This window comes from Xyrauchen texanus, chromosome 46 (genome assembly GCF_025860055.1).
Source record: "Xyrauchen texanus isolate HMW12.3.18 chromosome 46, RBS_HiC_50CHRs, whole genome shotgun sequence".
In the NCBI taxonomy this organism is placed as follows: Eukaryota; Metazoa; Chordata; class Actinopteri; order Cypriniformes; family Catostomidae; genus Xyrauchen; species Xyrauchen texanus.
This window is the reverse complement of record NC_068321.1, coordinates 28,416,101-28,434,059: the sequence shown is the minus strand read 5'-3', so window position 1 is coordinate 28,434,059 and position 17,959 is coordinate 28,416,101. Positions and strand designations below refer to the sequence as shown.

The 17,959-nt window shown below is 44.3% G+C and overlaps 1 protein-coding gene across 3 annotated transcripts in view; it reads left to right on the top strand.

The window, feature by feature from the left end:
- The window catches only part of LOC127638257 (SRSF protein kinase 2-like), a 34,218-nt gene extending 19,979 nt beyond the window's left edge, over positions 1 to 14,239 (top strand). The window contains exons 9-16 of one of the 3 annotated variants that reach the window (XM_052119700.1): positions 195 to 459; positions 3,140 to 3,892; positions 3,997 to 4,097; positions 7,576 to 7,683; positions 8,722 to 8,791; positions 9,225 to 9,317; positions 9,550 to 9,642; positions 11,593 to 14,239. In XM_052119700.1, coding sequence (XP_051975660.1) covers positions 195 to 459; positions 3,140 to 3,892; positions 3,997 to 4,097; positions 7,576 to 7,683; positions 8,722 to 8,791; positions 9,225 to 9,317; positions 9,550 to 9,642; positions 11,593 to 11,777 — 1,668 coding nt within the window. In that variant the 3' untranslated portion in view covers positions 11,778 to 14,239. The remainder of the gene's footprint in view (positions 1 to 194; positions 460 to 3,139; positions 3,893 to 3,996; positions 4,098 to 7,575; positions 7,684 to 8,721; positions 8,792 to 9,224; positions 9,318 to 9,549; positions 9,643 to 11,592) is intronic. The other 2 variants (XM_052119701.1, XM_052119702.1) reach the window with 2 other exon arrangements.
- The last annotated feature ends 3,720 nt before the right edge of the window (positions 14,240 to 17,959 follow it).

The following is a 17,959-nucleotide window of genomic DNA, read 5'->3' as shown; positions in this document are numbered from 1 at the left end:
ATCTAATTCAGTCTTTCTTCTCTGACAGCTGAGAAACATTTTGAATTACAACAATATTATAGCAACCAATATAAATACACCAGGTATTGACAATAGGATCAGATTTCATCTCTTGCAGTAGATCAGTGTGTAAATACAGCAAGAGAGATGTCCTGTTGTGTGTGTGTGTGTGTGTGTGTGTGTGTGTGTGTTAGGTGGGTAAAATCTCGAAGAACAAGAAAAAGAAGTTGAAGAAGAAGCAGAAGCGGCAGGCGGAGCTCCTGGAGAGACGGATGCTGGAGATAGAAGCTCTGGAGAAAGAGGCGGAGCAACAGAGAACAACAAATCCCGCCCACAGCCCCACCCACAGTCCCACCCTCGTGCTGGGAGACAGTGAGGATGATGATGATGAGGATGTTGATGAGGAAGAAGAGACTGAAGAAGAGAAAGCACGACCCATCAGACTCACTAACCACACATGTGAGTGAGTGTGTGAGGTATGTGTGATGTGTGTGTGTGTTACCACTAAACTACGATGTAAAGAACTTAAGCTTGTGCCGGAGGCCCCAGGTGGAGGTCTCCGGGCCAAACCCCATTTGTCGGAGTCAGGAGACTGAATTCTTACCCTCTGTGCTCCTCCAGAAACAACAAAAAACCACTGGAATGTTTGAACGCTCACAGCGGAGGAGAGGCTGCTCCTCTGTCGGGAGCTGGACCAGTACCATCTCTGTGGTATTCAGGAAGTCCGGTCAACCGGTTCTGGCTCCTGCCACCATGAGGGGTGGTCAGTCCTCTACTCGGAGCAGGAGACTGCCAAACAACAGGGAGTGGCTCTTCTTCTGAACAGAAGAAAGAAGGGGGTGTGGGAGCGTGGCGGTGAGGTGTGGGAAGCTGTGAGCCGCAGGTTACTTAGGGCTTGCCTTCCCATCAATCAGAGGCAACGAGAGATGGTCGTGGTTACTTATGCCCCCACCGAAGATGAACATCCGTGAAGGGATGCAGGCAAGGCCGATGAGTCAGATGCCTTCTATGACCTCCTGTCACAGGTGCTGGCTAAAGTGGTCCTTCGAGATAGTCATCTTGTTGGGTGACTTCAATGCCCGAGTTGGCCAGGATGCTGGCACCTGGTCAGGAGTGATTGGAAGACCTAGGCCAGATCAGCTCAATAATAATGGCAGGAGGCTACTAGATTTTTGTGTTTTTGTGCAGCCCATGGGCTTGTAATTACCAACACACTGTTCCGGCATCGGCGCATCTACACAACATCATGGATGCATGCTGTGTCCAAGCAAGAACATCTGCTGGACTACATAGTGACGGAACAGCGGCTGTGGGCACATGTCCTTGACACCAGGACCTACTGTGGAGCTGATCTGCCCACTGAACCTCGACTTGTCATCTGTAAGATGTGCCTGCCATTCTTCCACTCCGGTGGTGGGTGTACACCCAGGTCCACATTCAAACCCTTTGTCTCAGCTTTCTGATGAAAGTGGGCGGCTTTGGCTCAGGCGGTAGAGCGGGTCGGTCACTAATCGCAGGGTTGGCGGTTTGATTGCCAGCCCACATGACTCCACATGCCGAAGTGTCCTTGGGCAAGGCACTGAACCCCAAGTTGCTCCCAATGGCAGGCTAGCGCCTTGCATGCAGCTCTGCCATCATTTGTGTGTGTGTGAAAATGGGTAAATGAGTTAGTGTAAATCGCTTTGATTCCCACAGTCCCCCAATCCTACAGATGTCGAGGGGAAATGGGCGAGGTTTTGGACTGTTGCTCATACAGCTGCAATGGCTGCTTTGGGTACATGGTCCAGACCTCCCCAGAGACCCTGACTGACAGAGGAAGTGTTCAAGCTGGCTGAGAAATAGCGACAGGCCCACTCTCATCGGTTCACTCAGAGGAGTTGTTGTGGGTGCTGCTGCTGAACCTGGAGCTTGCCACTAAGAGGTAGAGCCATACCATCAGCCCAACCAAAACTAAGCACCTGCCTGGGTACTTTGTGCCATTGGACACTCCACCCCCCCCCCCCCCCAGTTTCCAATTGTGATGGAGCAGTTGTGGACAGAGTGGAGAGTTTCCCATACCTGGGCAGTGTGCTCATGACCGGCTCCAGTTTAGCAGCGGAGATCTCACTCCGAATCAGTGGAGCGGCATTATCTTTCCATCCGTTGCATAACGCGTGAGTGGTGGTGGTGTATTGGTCTAAGCACCATAACTGGTAATCTGGTAATCAGAAGGATGCTGGTTCAAGCCCCACAGTCACCACCATTGTGTCCTTGAGCAAGGCACTTAACTCCAGGTTGCTCCAGGGGGATTGTCCCTGTAATAAGTGCTCTGTAAGTCGCTTTGGATAAAAGCGTCTGCCAAATGCATAAATGTAACTGTAAATGTAAATGTAACGCTGTGTGGAAGCTTCCTGGTCTGTCGCTCTGCATGAAGCTTCAGGTCTTCTCGGCCATGGTCATTCCCTCCCTTCTCTATGCCTGTGAAACATCTTCACTGGTTAGAAACATTTGGGCTGGCCTGCCTACTATCCATCCTGGGTTTAACCAGGCTGGATTGTGTGAGGAGCTCACAAATCCTTGAAAGATCTGGACAAAGTCCCATCGGTGAGTTCCTCTGGCAGGCAAGGCTGCGTTGGCTGGGTCATGTAGCCCGCATGCCCAGCCACTGGATACCTAAACAGCTTTTGTTTGCCCGTATTGAGGGGGTTAAACGGGCGCAGTACGGGCTAGAGAGGAGACGGAGTGATGTAGTCACAGGAGGATGTGGAGCTTAGTGGACTTGCTGATGACTGGTGCCAGCAGTGTCAAGATCGGCCTCTGTGGAGGAGTCTCGTGAAGGACGCTACTGGCCAGTTGGAGACATTCACCCTCCAACAACAATGGAGCACAGAGGAGTGACACTCACAACAACGAGCAGAGCGCCAGATGGATAAAGCACAGCAAGTTGGCACAGTAGGGGGCACAGGTGGTCCATCAGCCAGTCGCCTCAGTCAGTTGACCCATGGCGAATGGCAGTTGTTGTTGTGTGTTATGGTGTGTGTGTGTGTGTGTGTGCATGCATGCGTTTGTGTGTGAGTGCGTGCGTGCTCCAATCATATTGATCATGTGTGATAAGAAATAGAAATATGTTCTGTTCTATTGATTTTGTATTCTCTCTCAGGTGCAGAGGCTGATCAGGAGGAAGTAGATGAGAACGAGGAAGACTGTGATGTCACTTCCACCACAGACTGTCCAGCTGAAGAGTTCACAACACAGACAAATACACACACTGACACTCCTGAGGAAGAGACGGACAACACCAGAGAAACCGATAAGCAGGAAGAAAATGAGAAAAAGAGAGAGGAAGAGGAACAGGAAGAGAAAGTTAAAGTGAATGAACAGGAAACTGAAGTCACATCGTCACAGAGTGCAGATGACTCGCATGAGGCAAAACCACAAGAGTGTCCAAGAGAGAAAACGGATGCAGCGAAAGAGATGTCAGACAGGAAAGAGGAAGAGGAGGATGAGGAAGAGGAGGACGAGGAAGAGGAGGATGAGGAAGATGACAAAGGTCACAATCATAATGACTCGTCTAAAACAAACGGTCATGTTATTATGGGTGCACAGGAAGTAGAGCGCCAGTCAACCCCACCACAGCCTGTACCATCGTCATCAGCGCTCCTGTGCACGCTGGTGGAATCAGAGATCAGCACGACTGACCGCAATGTTTCTGACACATCGTACGAACTTTATAATGGAGAAATGGCCAGACTCATGAACGGAGTGCAACACTGTGGCACAACGCCACGCTACCCAGAGTTACCACTCGATTCCGAACCAACCGACTGCGTGCAAGATGAAGCTCAAGCTCTCAACACAAACGCTGACCGCAGCCGAACCGTATCATCATCAAGCACCGGAGATGCACCGAAAGGTATAATAACAGTGTACAACTAAATTTGTTTAATTTCCTTTGAATGAAACACCAGCCGATTCTTTCAGTTTGATGGTCATAATAAATGTCTCTCTGTTGCTCAGTGCGGGTCCGAGCAGCTGATCTGTTATTAAGTCCGTTGGATCCTGGGAACGCTGAAGTCCTGAGAGTGAAAATAGCCGATCTGGGCAATGCATGCTGGGTGGTAAGACTGACTCATAGAAACTCTTTGACAAGTGCAGTCAGGGATCAATCACTTGATTAATAATGAACACATGATTCATGCTGCGTTCACATCATGTCAGAGTTACTGTAATAACGAGTCAGGAGATTCGGCAACACTCATAACGCCAATACGGCTTTGTTGTTGATAATAGTAATTCATTATTTCACCTCTATATATTCTTGTATAATGTTTAACCTCCTGAGACCCTGCATGCACATGTGTGGACGTTGTATTTTGGCTTCGCTATACGCGATGCGTAATTTATTTCATTTAAACCGACTGATCTCTGTTCAGGAGACTCTGTGCTGTCAGTAAAGGGTTAAACATTTGAATCATGTGACAAACTAATTCTCTCTAATTTCGTCCGATATTCCAGTGATTTATCAGGAAACGGCACGCTGTTAAACACATGTACACATATGTGGACTGTAGGCTCAATTTCAGTTCAAATATCCTATATTTACTGTACATTAACACATTGAGAATAAATGAGTTCATCTGTGTCTTTCAGAGGCTTTATATGCAGTTATGATGATAATAAGGAGCATTTCAAACTGACCAGTGCAGACAGACAGCACACTGGAGGTTAAGTTGTGCCCTAAATACGGAGCAAGGGAGCATCCTATAGCTCTCCTATAACTGTTCTGAGACCAGTACAGACAGACAGCACACTGGAGGTTAAGTCATGAACTAAATAGGGTGCAAGGGTGCATCCTATATCTCCCTATAACTGTTCTGAGACCAGTGCAGACAGACGACACACTGGAGGTTAAGTCGTGCCCTAAATAGGGAGCAAGGGTGCATCCTATATCTCCCTATAACTGTTCTGAGACCAGTACAGACAGACAGCACACTGGAGGTTAAGTCATGAACTAAATAGGGTGCAAGGGTGCATCCTATATCTCTCTATAACTGTTCTGAGACCAGTGCAGACAGACAGCACACTGGAGGTTAAGTCATGCACTAAATAGGGAGCAAGGGAGAATCCTATAGCTCTCCTATAACTGTTCTGAGACCAGTGCAGACAGACGGCACACTGGAGGTTAAGTCGTGCCCTAAATAGGGAGCAAGGGAGCATCCTATAGCTCTCCTATAACTGTTCTGAGACCAGTGCAGACAGACAGCACACTGGAGGTTAAGTCGTTCACTAAATAGGGAGCAAGGGTGCAGCCTATATCTCTCTATAACTGTTCTGAGACCAGTGCAGACAGACAGCACACTGCAGGTTAAGTCATGCACTAAATAGGGAGCAAGGGAGCATCCTATAGCTCTCCTATAACTGTCCTGAGACCAGTGCAGACAGACAGTACACTGGAGGTTAAGTCATGCACTAAATAGGGAGCAAGGGAGCATCCTATAGCTCTCCTATAACTGTTCTGAGACCAGTGCAGACAGACAGTGCACTGGAGGTCAAGTCATGCACTAAATAGGGAGCAAGGGAGCATCCTATAGCTCTCTTATAACTGTTCTGAGACCAGTGCAGACAGACAGCACACTGGAGGTTAAGTCATGCACTAAATAGGGAGCAAGGGAGCATCCTATATCTCTCTATGCAGTTAAGTGCGTTCACTCCTAAAATCTGATCAAAAGTTCAGTTTCAGGCTGCAGATGATGTTTGGATCATTCAACATGTTTGACACACATGGGACAATGATCATGATTGACAGTGATTGGATGATCTGAATCTGAATTAATTATCCTAATTACTGATGTAACGTCTCAAAAACATGAATAATCAACACTCCTGCACACATTAAATTAAATTTGATTAAAAACTTTTTAGGAAATATATTTGGTCTAAAAATCTACACTACCGCTCAAACGTTTTGAAACTTATTCGTTATTATAATTTTTTTTTTTTTGTCACATTTTAGAATAATATTAAAGTCATCAAAACTATGGAATAACATAAATGCAACTATGGGAATCATGTTGTGACTCCAAATATTACAGTTTTCATTTATTTTGGATTTATAATCATCGTCACAGTCATGAACTCTGGACATTTCTCCAGTAACTTCTTCAGGAATCACCCGGAGATGCTTTTAATCAGTATTGAAGGAGTTCCCATCTATGTTGGGCACTTATTGGCTGCTTCTCTTTATTATTTGGTCCAATCATCAATTGCAAAAAATTGTTTTTTAATAAAGTTTTAGTTTTATAATGAAATTAATGTGGTGGCACAAGTATACAGAAGCTCAGAGGCCTTGTGTTATTATTATTAGTCTCGTGATCTCGACATAATAAAGTTGTTTTCAATAATCCTGTCTGGAGGCAACAGCTACACGCACTGTTGCATGATGGGGGATGACCGAATACATCATTACTTTGATCAAGGAGTCACTCAAGCTGAAATATCGGTTCACAGTCATGGACACTTCCAGATTAGTGTCAGAAGAAGACTATCACGTACACAATACAGTGACCCTGAACGTGTGCTCAATTTCATTGCCAGCCAACTTGAGGGACGGGACGTCTGCTTGACTGCGGTCACCCAGCCGTGATTTAGATCCGAGTGCGCGCATATAGCGGTAATGACGGTACTTTAGCAGAAAGAACAGAAAGACGTGCTTCTTGACTCCTGTTGAGTGCGGAAAGAGAGTCTTAATATATTGATGAAAAAGGGTTTGTTAAGTATTTGTGACGTGCTGGTGTTTATTCATATATTTGATTTAGCTTATGTGAAAGGTGACCGGTATAGAAGACTCTGGGATAGGACGGGTGAATCATGAGAAGTGTCCTGAATTAACATATAATACATTTGACTTTTCTGCCAAGGGTCAGTGATTGTGCTTCAGACCTTGTAATAGGGTTATAGATTAGAGTGACCCTGATCATTTAAACAATTTATTTTGATGATTTTGCATTTAATTGTCTCAAAAACTAAGTCACGATCACGAGAAAACGAGACGGAAAAATAATGATAACGCAAGGCCTCTTTGAGCTTCCGTACCATTATATTTTTGTCTACAAAACTAATTTCAAACATTTAATCATATGCCTCGGATCAAAAGATTTTTAATATCATGAGAAACATTTCAGTCAAGTGTTTCTAAACTTTAGACCAGTAGTGTGTGTGTATATATATATATATATATATATATATATATATATATATATATATATATATATATATATAATGCATATTTATTAGGTGCTACTATTTACAAATTACAAAAGTGACATGTCAAATGCACACGGCAGTCACGCAGGGTCTCAGGAGGATAAACATTGTTTTGATGACAGCTTTCTGAACACGCCCCTAATCTGCTGTTTCAAACAGTCATATAGTCCCGCCCCCTTCTCACACCACTGGTTGAGTAATGAATATTTATACACCAGATAATTTTAGCTGTCCATATCATGATGTCACGATGGGCAAGTCTGAGCTTTACAACTTCTACAACGACGTGAATGCTTTAAGTACGATTATTAATGAGGATGAATGTATGTTCAGCACAAGCACTTCACTGAAGACATCCAGACCCGTCAGTACCGCTCCGTCGAGGTTCTGATTGGAGCCGGATACAGTACGCCTGCTGATATATGGAGCACCGCCTGCATGGTGAGTGTTCTGATTGGCTGATGCACGTGTCAATCAAAAGATGCCATTGGATCATGTTTACACACAATGTGTTTACATGCGTGTGTGTGTATGTATGTGTGTATGTATGCGTGTGTGTGTGTATATATGCATGCGTGTGGTGTGCGCGCGTGTGTGTGTGTATGCGTGTGTGTGTATATATGTATGCGTGTGGTGTGTGTATATATGCATGCATGTGTGTATATATGCATGCGTGTGTATGTATGCATGTATGTATGCGTGTGGTGTGTGTATATATGCATGCATGTGTGTATATATGCATGCGTGTGTATGTATGCATGTATGTATGCGTGTGTGTGTGTATATATGCATGCGTGTGGTGTGTGTGTGTGTGTGTGTGTATATATGCATGCGTGTGTGTATATATGCATGCGTGTGTGTGTGTGACTGCGCGTGTGTGTGTGTGAATGCGCTTGTGTGTGTGTATATATGCATGTGTGTGTGTGTATATGCATGCGTTCGCGTGTGTGTGTGTGTATGCGTGTGTGTGTATGCATGTGTGTGTGTGCGTGAATGCGCGTGTGTGTGTATGCGTGTGTGTATATATGCATGCGTGTGGTGTGTGTGTGTGTGTGTGTGTGTGTGTGTATATGCATGCGTGTGTATATATGCATGTGTGTGTGTGCGTGAATGCGCGTGTGTGAATGCGCGTGTGTGTGTATGCGTGTGTGTGTATATATGCATGCGTGTGGTGTGTGTGTGTATGAATGCGCGTGTGTATATATGCGTGTGTGTGTGTATGTATGCGTGTGTATGCGTATATGCATGTGTGATGTGTATGCGCGCGTGTGTGTATATCCATGTGTGTATATGCGTGTGTGATGTGTATGTGTATGCGTGTGTGATGTGTATGCGTGTGTGATGTGTGATGTGTATGCGTATGCGTGTGTGATGTGTATGCGTGTGTGATGTGTGATGTGTATGCGTATGCGTGTGTGATGTGTATGCGTGTGTGATGTGTATGCGTGTGTGATGTGTGTGTGTGTGTGATGTCTGCAGGCGTTTGAGTTGGCGACGGGTGATTATCTGTTTGAACCTCATTCTGGTGAAGACTACTCGCGTGATGAAGGTGAGACATCTATACGTTTATGATACACATCAGATAGACTCTTGTGTTCAGAATGGCGTACTACACACTCTCATACTGCACACAGTACAGATTACTGAACTACATTATCTAAATACTGTGCAGATGATGCAGACGTCACATTTGCGACATTAAGGTCATGTGACAACAATATACTTCTGTTCGCCGTGTTGATTGTTTCACACACACTATGAGAACGCTGGTATTCCGATCTGAACACAGACAAGAAGATTCCCGTCTGTGCTCGTTTCCCTCTGAACTCTCATTCTGTCCTTCACTATTGCTCGAATCACACTGAATCTCTGATTGAGTCATGTTCAAAGTGTTTGTGGCTGATACTGAACTCCTCTGCTCTCTCTTCCTGTATTTCCCTTCACACTTCCTGCCTCCCCTCCTCTTCCTGTCTCTCCTGTAGATCATATAGCTCACATCATAGAACTTCTTGGCTGTATTCCTCGACACTTTGCTCTTTCTGGAAAATATTCCCGGGAATTCTTCAATCGGAGAGGTAGTGTTAGAAACACAGGGAGGGACGGACGCCAGCGCTCTGCAACACACACACACATTTATAACCGCAGACAGGTGTCTCACCTGAACTGTAATCGAGCTGTGGTCACATGACCTGAAACTCTACAACATCCTGTGTGTGTGTCGCAGTAGACGTGTCCGCGTCCATCCCCCCACAGCGCTGCATGAATAACTTGTGTGTGTGTGTGTGTGTGTGTGTGTGTGGAGATCAGATCACATCGCTCTGATTATGGAGTTACTGGGAAAAATCCCTCGCAAGATCATCACAACAGGAAAATACAGTCGTGAGTTCTTCTCTAAGACAGGTAACGCTGCAAACTGCAGTGCATCTCGACTTCATTCTTCTCTGTAAATCACTACAACAACAATGAAACAGTTCACCCAAACATGTCAATTCAGTCATTGTTTACTCACCCCCGTGTTGTTATAGAACAAGACAGAAAGTCATACGAGGTTATAACAACACAGCGGCGAGTAAACAATGACGGAATTTAAATATTTGGGTGTACTGTCCCTTTAATATTTGTCACATTCTGTGACGATTTTTCCACTGATGTAAAATAATTTGCTTTGGGTCTCATTTCTGAAACACGAGCAGAACGAATGTGTGTGAATCATTCATGAACCCTTTCTAGTGCAATTCTCTTATTCTTAAACTTTCATATTTTCATAATGTTAGTTGCTACCAAATGCACGCCTGGTCTTCAACACGTGTTGATTGTGTGTGCGGCATCTGAAAAACTCGCTCCGTGTAATGTGTGTCCAAAGACGAGATCAACACAATCCATTTGTCATTGAATAATGTCTCTTTCCTATCTTTTCTGTTCTTTATAGTCAGTTTTGATTGACTATAAAACATTTAATGCACAGTTGCGGTAAAGAAACCGTTCTCTAGGAACGGGCAACTCGATCCTAAAGTACTGGAAGTTTCTCCCGTCTCCACACATGATCTCTGGAGCTCCACCAGAGTGACCATCGGGTTCTTGGTCACCTCTCTTAACAAGGCCCTTCTCCCCCGATTGTTCAGTTTGGCTCGGTGGTCAGCTCTAGGAAGAGTCCTGGTTGCACCAAACTTCCATTTAAGGATTATGGAGGCCGTGGTACTCTTGGGATCCTTCGATGCAACTGAAATGTTTTGTAGTCTTCCCCAGATCCTCGACACAATCTTGTCTCTGATCTCTGCAGGCAGTTCCTTTGACCTCATGGTTTGGTTTTTGCTCTGATATGCATTTTCAGCTGTAAGATCTTATATAGACAGTTGTGTGCCTTTCCAAATCAGGTCCAATCAGTTGAAGTTGCCGTATATGAATGTGTTTATTAATATTAATGAACTGTATTGAACATTGAATATAAAATAAAATATAACATTTATATTAATATAATGACCCACAGATGTGTTCATGTTGATTTGAAGTTATTCAAGATAACTTGCATGATTTTTCCACTTTTGAGGGAATAATGTCCCCAAATCCACGTATGTGGACATCATGTTTATGAGCGCTGACGTGTGAAACATGAACAGATTTATTAAAGCAGAATATCAAATGAAACTAGAGACTCTCGTCTTTACACACAAACAGGTTTCATTCAGACAACTTAAAGAGATTTCTTACCAGAGACACTTTTGTTGGCGCTACACCTGTGGAAGCGCTTCAAGGAATCATGGAACATTATCTGGATAATCTTCTTAAAAGTCAAATCATATTTCTATAGCTAATATTCATTCTTCTAGTTCAGCTTTATTTCATCAGCTAGAGATTGTACTCGTGTAGAGGAACACTTGCAAGATATTGTGATCAAAGCTCAGAAGTGTGAGAACCTCGTTTCTGTTGTTTAATGTCTGTCTGTCTGTCTCTCTCTCTCTCTCACTCTCTGTCTGTCTCTCTCTCACTCTGTCTGTCTCTCTCTCTCACTCTGTCTTTCTCACTCTCTGTCTGTCTCTCTCTCTCTCTCTCTCTCGCTGTCTGTCTCTCGCTCTCTCTCTCACTCTGTCTCTCTCACTCTCTCTGTTTGTCGCTCTCTCTCGCTGTCTGTCTCTCGCTCTCTTTGTCTGTCTGTCTCTCGCGCTCTCTCTCTCTCTCTCTCTCTCTCTCTCTCTGTCACTCACTCTGTCTGTCTCTCGCTCTCTCTCTCTCACTCTCTCTGTCTGTCTCTCACTCACTCTCTCTCTCTCTCTGCTCTCTCTCTCTCTCTCTGTCTATCTCTCGCTCTCTCTCTCGCTCTCCGTCTCTCTCTCACACTCTCTCTCTCTGTAGGTGAGCTGCGGCACATCACTAAATTAAAGCCCTGGTCGCTGTTTGACGTTCTGGTGGACAAATATGGCTGGGTGGCCGAAGACGCTGGTCATTTCACTCACTTCCTGTTGCCCATGTTGGAGATGGTTCCTGAAAAACGTGCCTCTGCTTCAGAATGCCTCAATCACCCCTGGCTTAACTCATAGCACTTTTCACACTCTGACTCATCGACGCCCCCGAGAACGCATCCTGAACTGCAGGGGGGCGGGGTCAGAGGGTCGCTGGGGGGCTGTGAATCACGAGTGTCAACACACACACACACACACACACAATTTTAATATCTCATCTGAGATGAAGCTTCAGTCATCGATGGTCTTCCTCACATGAACAGACTGAATTCATTGAGGTCATGTCACATCAGAGGAGGAAGTGAGGCAAAGTCTTTAATTTGGAGGTTCACATGGGTTTTTTAGTAACTTATAGTAATAAATTTATTTCACAGATATAAATTATCCAAAGTGACTTCGATATATTATGTGTTTACTGGCAATCCAACCCATTACCGTGGCGTGGCTAGCGCCATGCAGGAACACGTGAGGGTTTCTTCCGTCATGGCGGCATGTGTTCGTGACTTGAGTAAAACCCTTGAAAAGATGCTGGCAAACATTTACAGATAATAATGTGATTTTCTGCGAACAGTCAAACTATAATATTCTGATACCTCTAGAAACTGTGTGTCAGTGACTGAACATTAGAGATACTGACACAAGTGTGTGTGTGTGTGTGTGTGTGTGTGTGTGTGTGGTGTGTGTGTGTGTGTTACATGAACCGATGCTTCTCATCCAATCGCTGACATTCATAAGTCCACCCGAGTCCCTCTGTATGCAGCCCCGCCCCTTTCCCCCGTCCTCCAATCAGCAAAGAAGGAACCGTGGAAGACTCTCAGTAGAGCGGTTTACACACACACACACACACACACACACACACACACACCTGTGACACACTGCCTCTGGAATAATCTACAGCAAAACATGAATCCAAAAGATTCAACTGATGGTTTGATTACAGACAGATTGACAGGTGTCACTCAAACGCTTCTCAATTCACTCCAGTGAGAATTCTTCAGCTCTTGATTTTAGCTTTGAAGTTCCCATTTGCCCGATTCAAACTATAAACTTCAACATTCCTGATTCTGCCACGGTGCATCAGACACCTGCGACGAGCACGCTTGGGATTATCTGCATTTTCTGGCAGGACGGCTTCTGCTCGCGGGCGTCTCGTTAAAAGACTTGCATTTGTGTTTGAACTTTTTGTTAAGGGAAAAATGAGCAATGTACTGCAAACTGCAAAAACTGCTGAGCACAAGTTTAAACGCATCGCTATAAAGAGACGAGCGGCGGTGACGGTTGCATGTGTGTGGCAGGTGAAATGCGAGATGTACAGACTGACTCCCCCTGTGGCTGTGGCGGGAACTGCGACATCACACTGCTCAAATGACATCATCATCTTCACAGTTTGTCCAGTTGCCTATTTTCGCAATAAAAGTAGATGGTGAAATATTTTTAAAAACGATATTTAAATCCATTTAAAAAGAAAACTAGAAATTCTCTGATGTTGTGACCGTGATGAATTTTAGTCGTAATAAGGTGATTGTCTTTTGGAAAGATTTAATTTCTTTAATTCTATATTTATTTTGGTTGTCACTTTTCCCCTTATGACATTAACTCGTGCTGCTCTGTTGGAATCATGTGATGAATTGGATCAAACATTTGGCAATAATAGTGATTATTAAGTTTTGCACCGAAGAGTCCCGCGGTCTCTCACACGGACTGTTCTTCCGCACGTCCACAGAATCACGTCTCGTGTTTTTCATCAACAGATTTAATAAAATTGTTGAGTCAATGTGATCCATTAATTTACATTCACAATATTTGTATTCTGTGTTCTCATATTTTTGTTGAGCATTATTTTCATTTAAGAGCAGCAGTCTTGAAGTTTTCAGGTACATTAGAAATGGGGTTTCTCATGTTTTGTGCAGGTTTGGCTGTTTCAGCTACACCCTTTACACACCGTGAGGTCCATTTACACATGATTTACTGAGTCAAGACATTTTTATTTGTATTGTGTTTCTCACAATATTTTTCAGAGCAGATTTACAGAAACTTGTACAGTAGTCTCAAATATCTAGAAGCCCCAGTGAACAGATTTATAGAAATACAAATGCATTCATGTCTTCATCCTCCCGAGACCCGAGCGTGACTGCTGTGTGCATTCTCCATTTCCTTTATGATTTGTGACCAGTAGCACCTCATAAACAAGCAAAACAAGAGCAAATAGTTTCCCAAAAATGCATTTCCTCATATGTGGACAGCGGTACTAAGTTGTGTCAATTTAAATAATATCAAGTTATAGAAACTCAGATTTATTTCATCAAATAGTTTATTATGTGTCCAGAAGTGATTATTCATGTTTTTGAGACGTTACGTCATAAATTATCATAATTCAGATTGCAAGTAATGTCCAGCATCGTCCAATCACTGTCAATCATGTTCAAATAAAATGATCCATTATAAATGTTGAATCTATGTACATATTACAAATGTCAAGTCATTTTTATTTGTATAGTGCAACAAACATCATTTCAAAGCAGCTTTACAGAAGATAAAACTGGAATATCTATAAAGTCTTAAGTGTCATCATTGTGAATAAATTAAATAATAATTGTATTAATAACCCCAGTGAGCAGTTGAAGGCGACTGTGGCAAGGAACAAAAAACTCCATAAGATGTTTATTAATGAAGAAAAAATAACCTTGTGAGAAACCAGACTCACTGTGGGGGCCAGTTCCCCTCTGACTAACCCTAAACCAGACTCACTGTGGGGGCCAGTTCCCCTCTGACTAACCTTAAACCAGACTCACTGTGGGGGCCAGTTCCCCTCTGACTAACCCTAAACCAGACTCGCTGTGGGGGCCAGTTCCCCTCTGACTAACCCCACCCTAACCCTAAACCAGACTCGCTGTGGGGGCCGGTTCCCCTGTGACCAACCCCACCCTAACCCTAAACCAGACTCACTGTGGGGCCGGTTCCCCTCTGACCAACCCCACCCTAACCCTAAACCAGACTCACTGTGGGGGCCGGTTCCCCTCTGACCAACCCCACCCTAACACTAAACCAGACTCACTGTGGGGGCCGGTTCCCCTCTGACCAACCCCACCCTAACACTAAACCAGACTCGCTGTGGGGGCCTGTTCCCCTCTGACCAACCCCACCCTAACACTAAACCAGACTCGCTGTGGGGGCCAGTTCCCCTCTGACCAACCCCACCCTAACACTAAACCAGACTCGCTGTGAGGGCCAGTTCCCCTCTGACCAACCCCACCCTAACACTAAACCAGACTCGCTGTGGGGGCCAGTTCCCCTCTGGCCAACCCCACCCTAACACTAAACCAGACTCGCTGTGAGGGCCAGTTCCCCTCTGACCAACCCCACCCTAACACTAAACCAGACTCGCTGTGGGGGCCAGTTCCCCTCTGACCAACCCCACCCTAACCCTAAACCAGACTCGCTGTGGGGGCCAGTTCCCCTCTGGCCAACCCCACCCTAACCCTAAACCAGACTCGCTGTGAGGGCCAGTTCCCCTCTGACCAACCCCACCCTAACCCTAAACCAGACTCGCTGTGGGGGCCAGTTCCCCTCTGACCAACCCCACCCTAACCCTAAACCAGACTCGCTGTGGGGGCCAGTTCCCCTCTGACCAACCCCACCCTAACCCTAAACCAGACTCGCTGTGGGGGCCAGTTCCCCTCTGACCAACCCCACCCTAACCCTAAACCAGACTCGCTGTGGGGGCCAGTTCCCTCTGACCAACCCCACCCTAACCCTAAACCAGACTCGCTGTGGGGGCCAGTTCCCCTCTGACCAACCCCACCCTAACCCTAAACCAGACTCGCTGTGGGGGCCAGTTCCCCTCTGACCAACCCCACCCTAACACTAAACCAGACTCGCTGTGGGGGCCAGTTCCCCTCTGACCAACCCCACCCTAACACTAAACCAGACTCGCTGTGGGGGCCAGTTCCCCTCTGACCAACCCCACCCTAACACTAAACCAGACTCACTGTGGGGGCCAGTTCCCCTCTGACTAACATCATGAATATAATGTAAATATGACTTATGTATAGTTAAAGTTATAGTTTAATAATTATAAACCAAGTAAGTGTTTAAACATAGATTGTGTTTGAACTGTAAGATTAATGATTCATGTCTTTGAAGTTCATCCTGGATTAACTGCAGAAGTTCACATAGATGCAATTGTCCTTGTTAATTGGCTGATGAAGCTTTTTTTGCAATTGTTAGTCTATGCATTCCATTTCAAGATCGTAGTCCATCAATAGACCGAGGAGATGCAGGCAGAGATCAGGAAGGTAATTTCGGTGAGGTTCGGTGTGGTCCATCCTAAATCCAACATTCAGACAGTGGCATATGAAGTATCCCATGTCTTATGGTTGGAGTTGGCATCAGTTCATCCTCTGAAGTCCATCATAATAGACTGAAGTGATGTTTGGCTGCATTTAGTCATCATCATTCAGAGACACACAGCAGTGGAGTCCAACACGAAGCAGGAATGGTGCTGGATCCAGACGGTTCTGGTAATAGATATAAATCCCGAGGTTGAGACAGGGAAACAAATAGAATAATATTAGTGTAGATGTCATTCAATGTATTTAGTTATAGATTAAGATAAGTGTTTCAGGTTCCGGCAGACCTAACTAAAGCAGCATAATTGTGAGTTGATGGATAAATTAGTTGTATGCTTGAATAAATAGACGAGTCTTTTGTCTAGACTGGTGGCCAAAATTTTGGAATAATGTAAAGATTTTGCTGTTTTGGAAGGAAATTGTTACTTTTAATTCACCAAAGTTGCATTCAACTGATCACAAAAGTATAGTCAAGCTATTACTGATGTAAAAAACAGCACAATCACTATCTGAAAAAGTCATTTTTTATCAAATCTAGACAGCAGCATCACTCCAACTCCTTATCCTCGAGGAATCATGATAAACTGATCATTTGACACTTAAAAATCACTTGCCATTATATCAAACACAGCTGAAAGATTTTTGGTTCATTAAATGAAGCTGAACATTGTCTTTGTGTTTGTTTATGAGTTACCACAGTTGGCAATAGACTGGCGTGTCTGAAGCTCAATATGAGGTAAAAAATGGCCAAAAAGAAACAGCTTTCTCTAGAAATTCGTCAGTCAGTCATTGTTTTGAGGAATGAAGGCGATACAATGCTGGAAATTGCAAAAAAACTGCAGATTTCATCCAAAGGTGTAACTACAGTCTTCAAAGACAAAGCACAACTGACTCTCGCCTGGTTGGAAAGCTGTTACTGGGCAGTACACTGTCAGAGCCAAAGCTTCAGATTTAGACCAATTAACTCTTCTTAATTTAAGTTCTCAGGATACAAAGGAAATAATAATTCTGTGAAGAATCCCATACTACCATATCAAACGCCTTTTTGACATCAAGAGAGATGGCAGCGACCGAAGTCTGATCATTCGCCACTGACCAGATCTAAAAGATTCAGAAGGCAAGGCCTTAATAACCTCGCCAAGCTCATCTCAGAATCAACATCAGTCATCAGTTTAGGGAGTTCTAATGGTTCCACAAAGTTTCTAATATCTTCATCAGTAGATGAAGAACTATAAAGATCAATTCTTTAAAAGCATTATTAATATCAGTGGCTGAGGTAAATATTTCACCACCAGCAGATTTCACTGAGGGAATGGTAGAAAAAGACTCTCTCTGTTTTATACATCTAGCCTGAAGCTTCCCTGCTTTGTCCCCCGACTCAAAGTATGAGCCAAAACTCCACCTTCCGCAACAAAATGGTATTATATCTGTATTTCAATCGGGTCAATTCTCTGAGGCCATCAGAAGAGATTCGGCTGTTCAGCTCTGCCTCAGTACTTATAATATTCTCTTCCAACTCCACGAGTTCTTGTCCTTTGGATATTTTGGTGAATGAGGCATACTGTATGACCCGGCCCCTAAGAACCGCCTTAAGTGCCTCCCAAGCCATGCCCACAGAGCACGCGGAGGACCAGTTGGTCTCCATATAAACATTGATTTCAGCCTTTAACATTTGTTGGAAATCAGGATTTTGCAAAAGGGATAAATTAAAGTGCCAACTATATGAATTATTTTACTCCATATGTGTCAACACCTCTAAACTCATCAGGGTGTGATCTGAGACGGAGACGCTTCCAATTGATTAATCAACAACAGATGAAATGAGGGACTTAAGCTATAAAAGAAAATAGATTCTTGAATAAATCTTATGGACCGATGAATACATGTATAGTCCCTATCAGATGGGTTCAA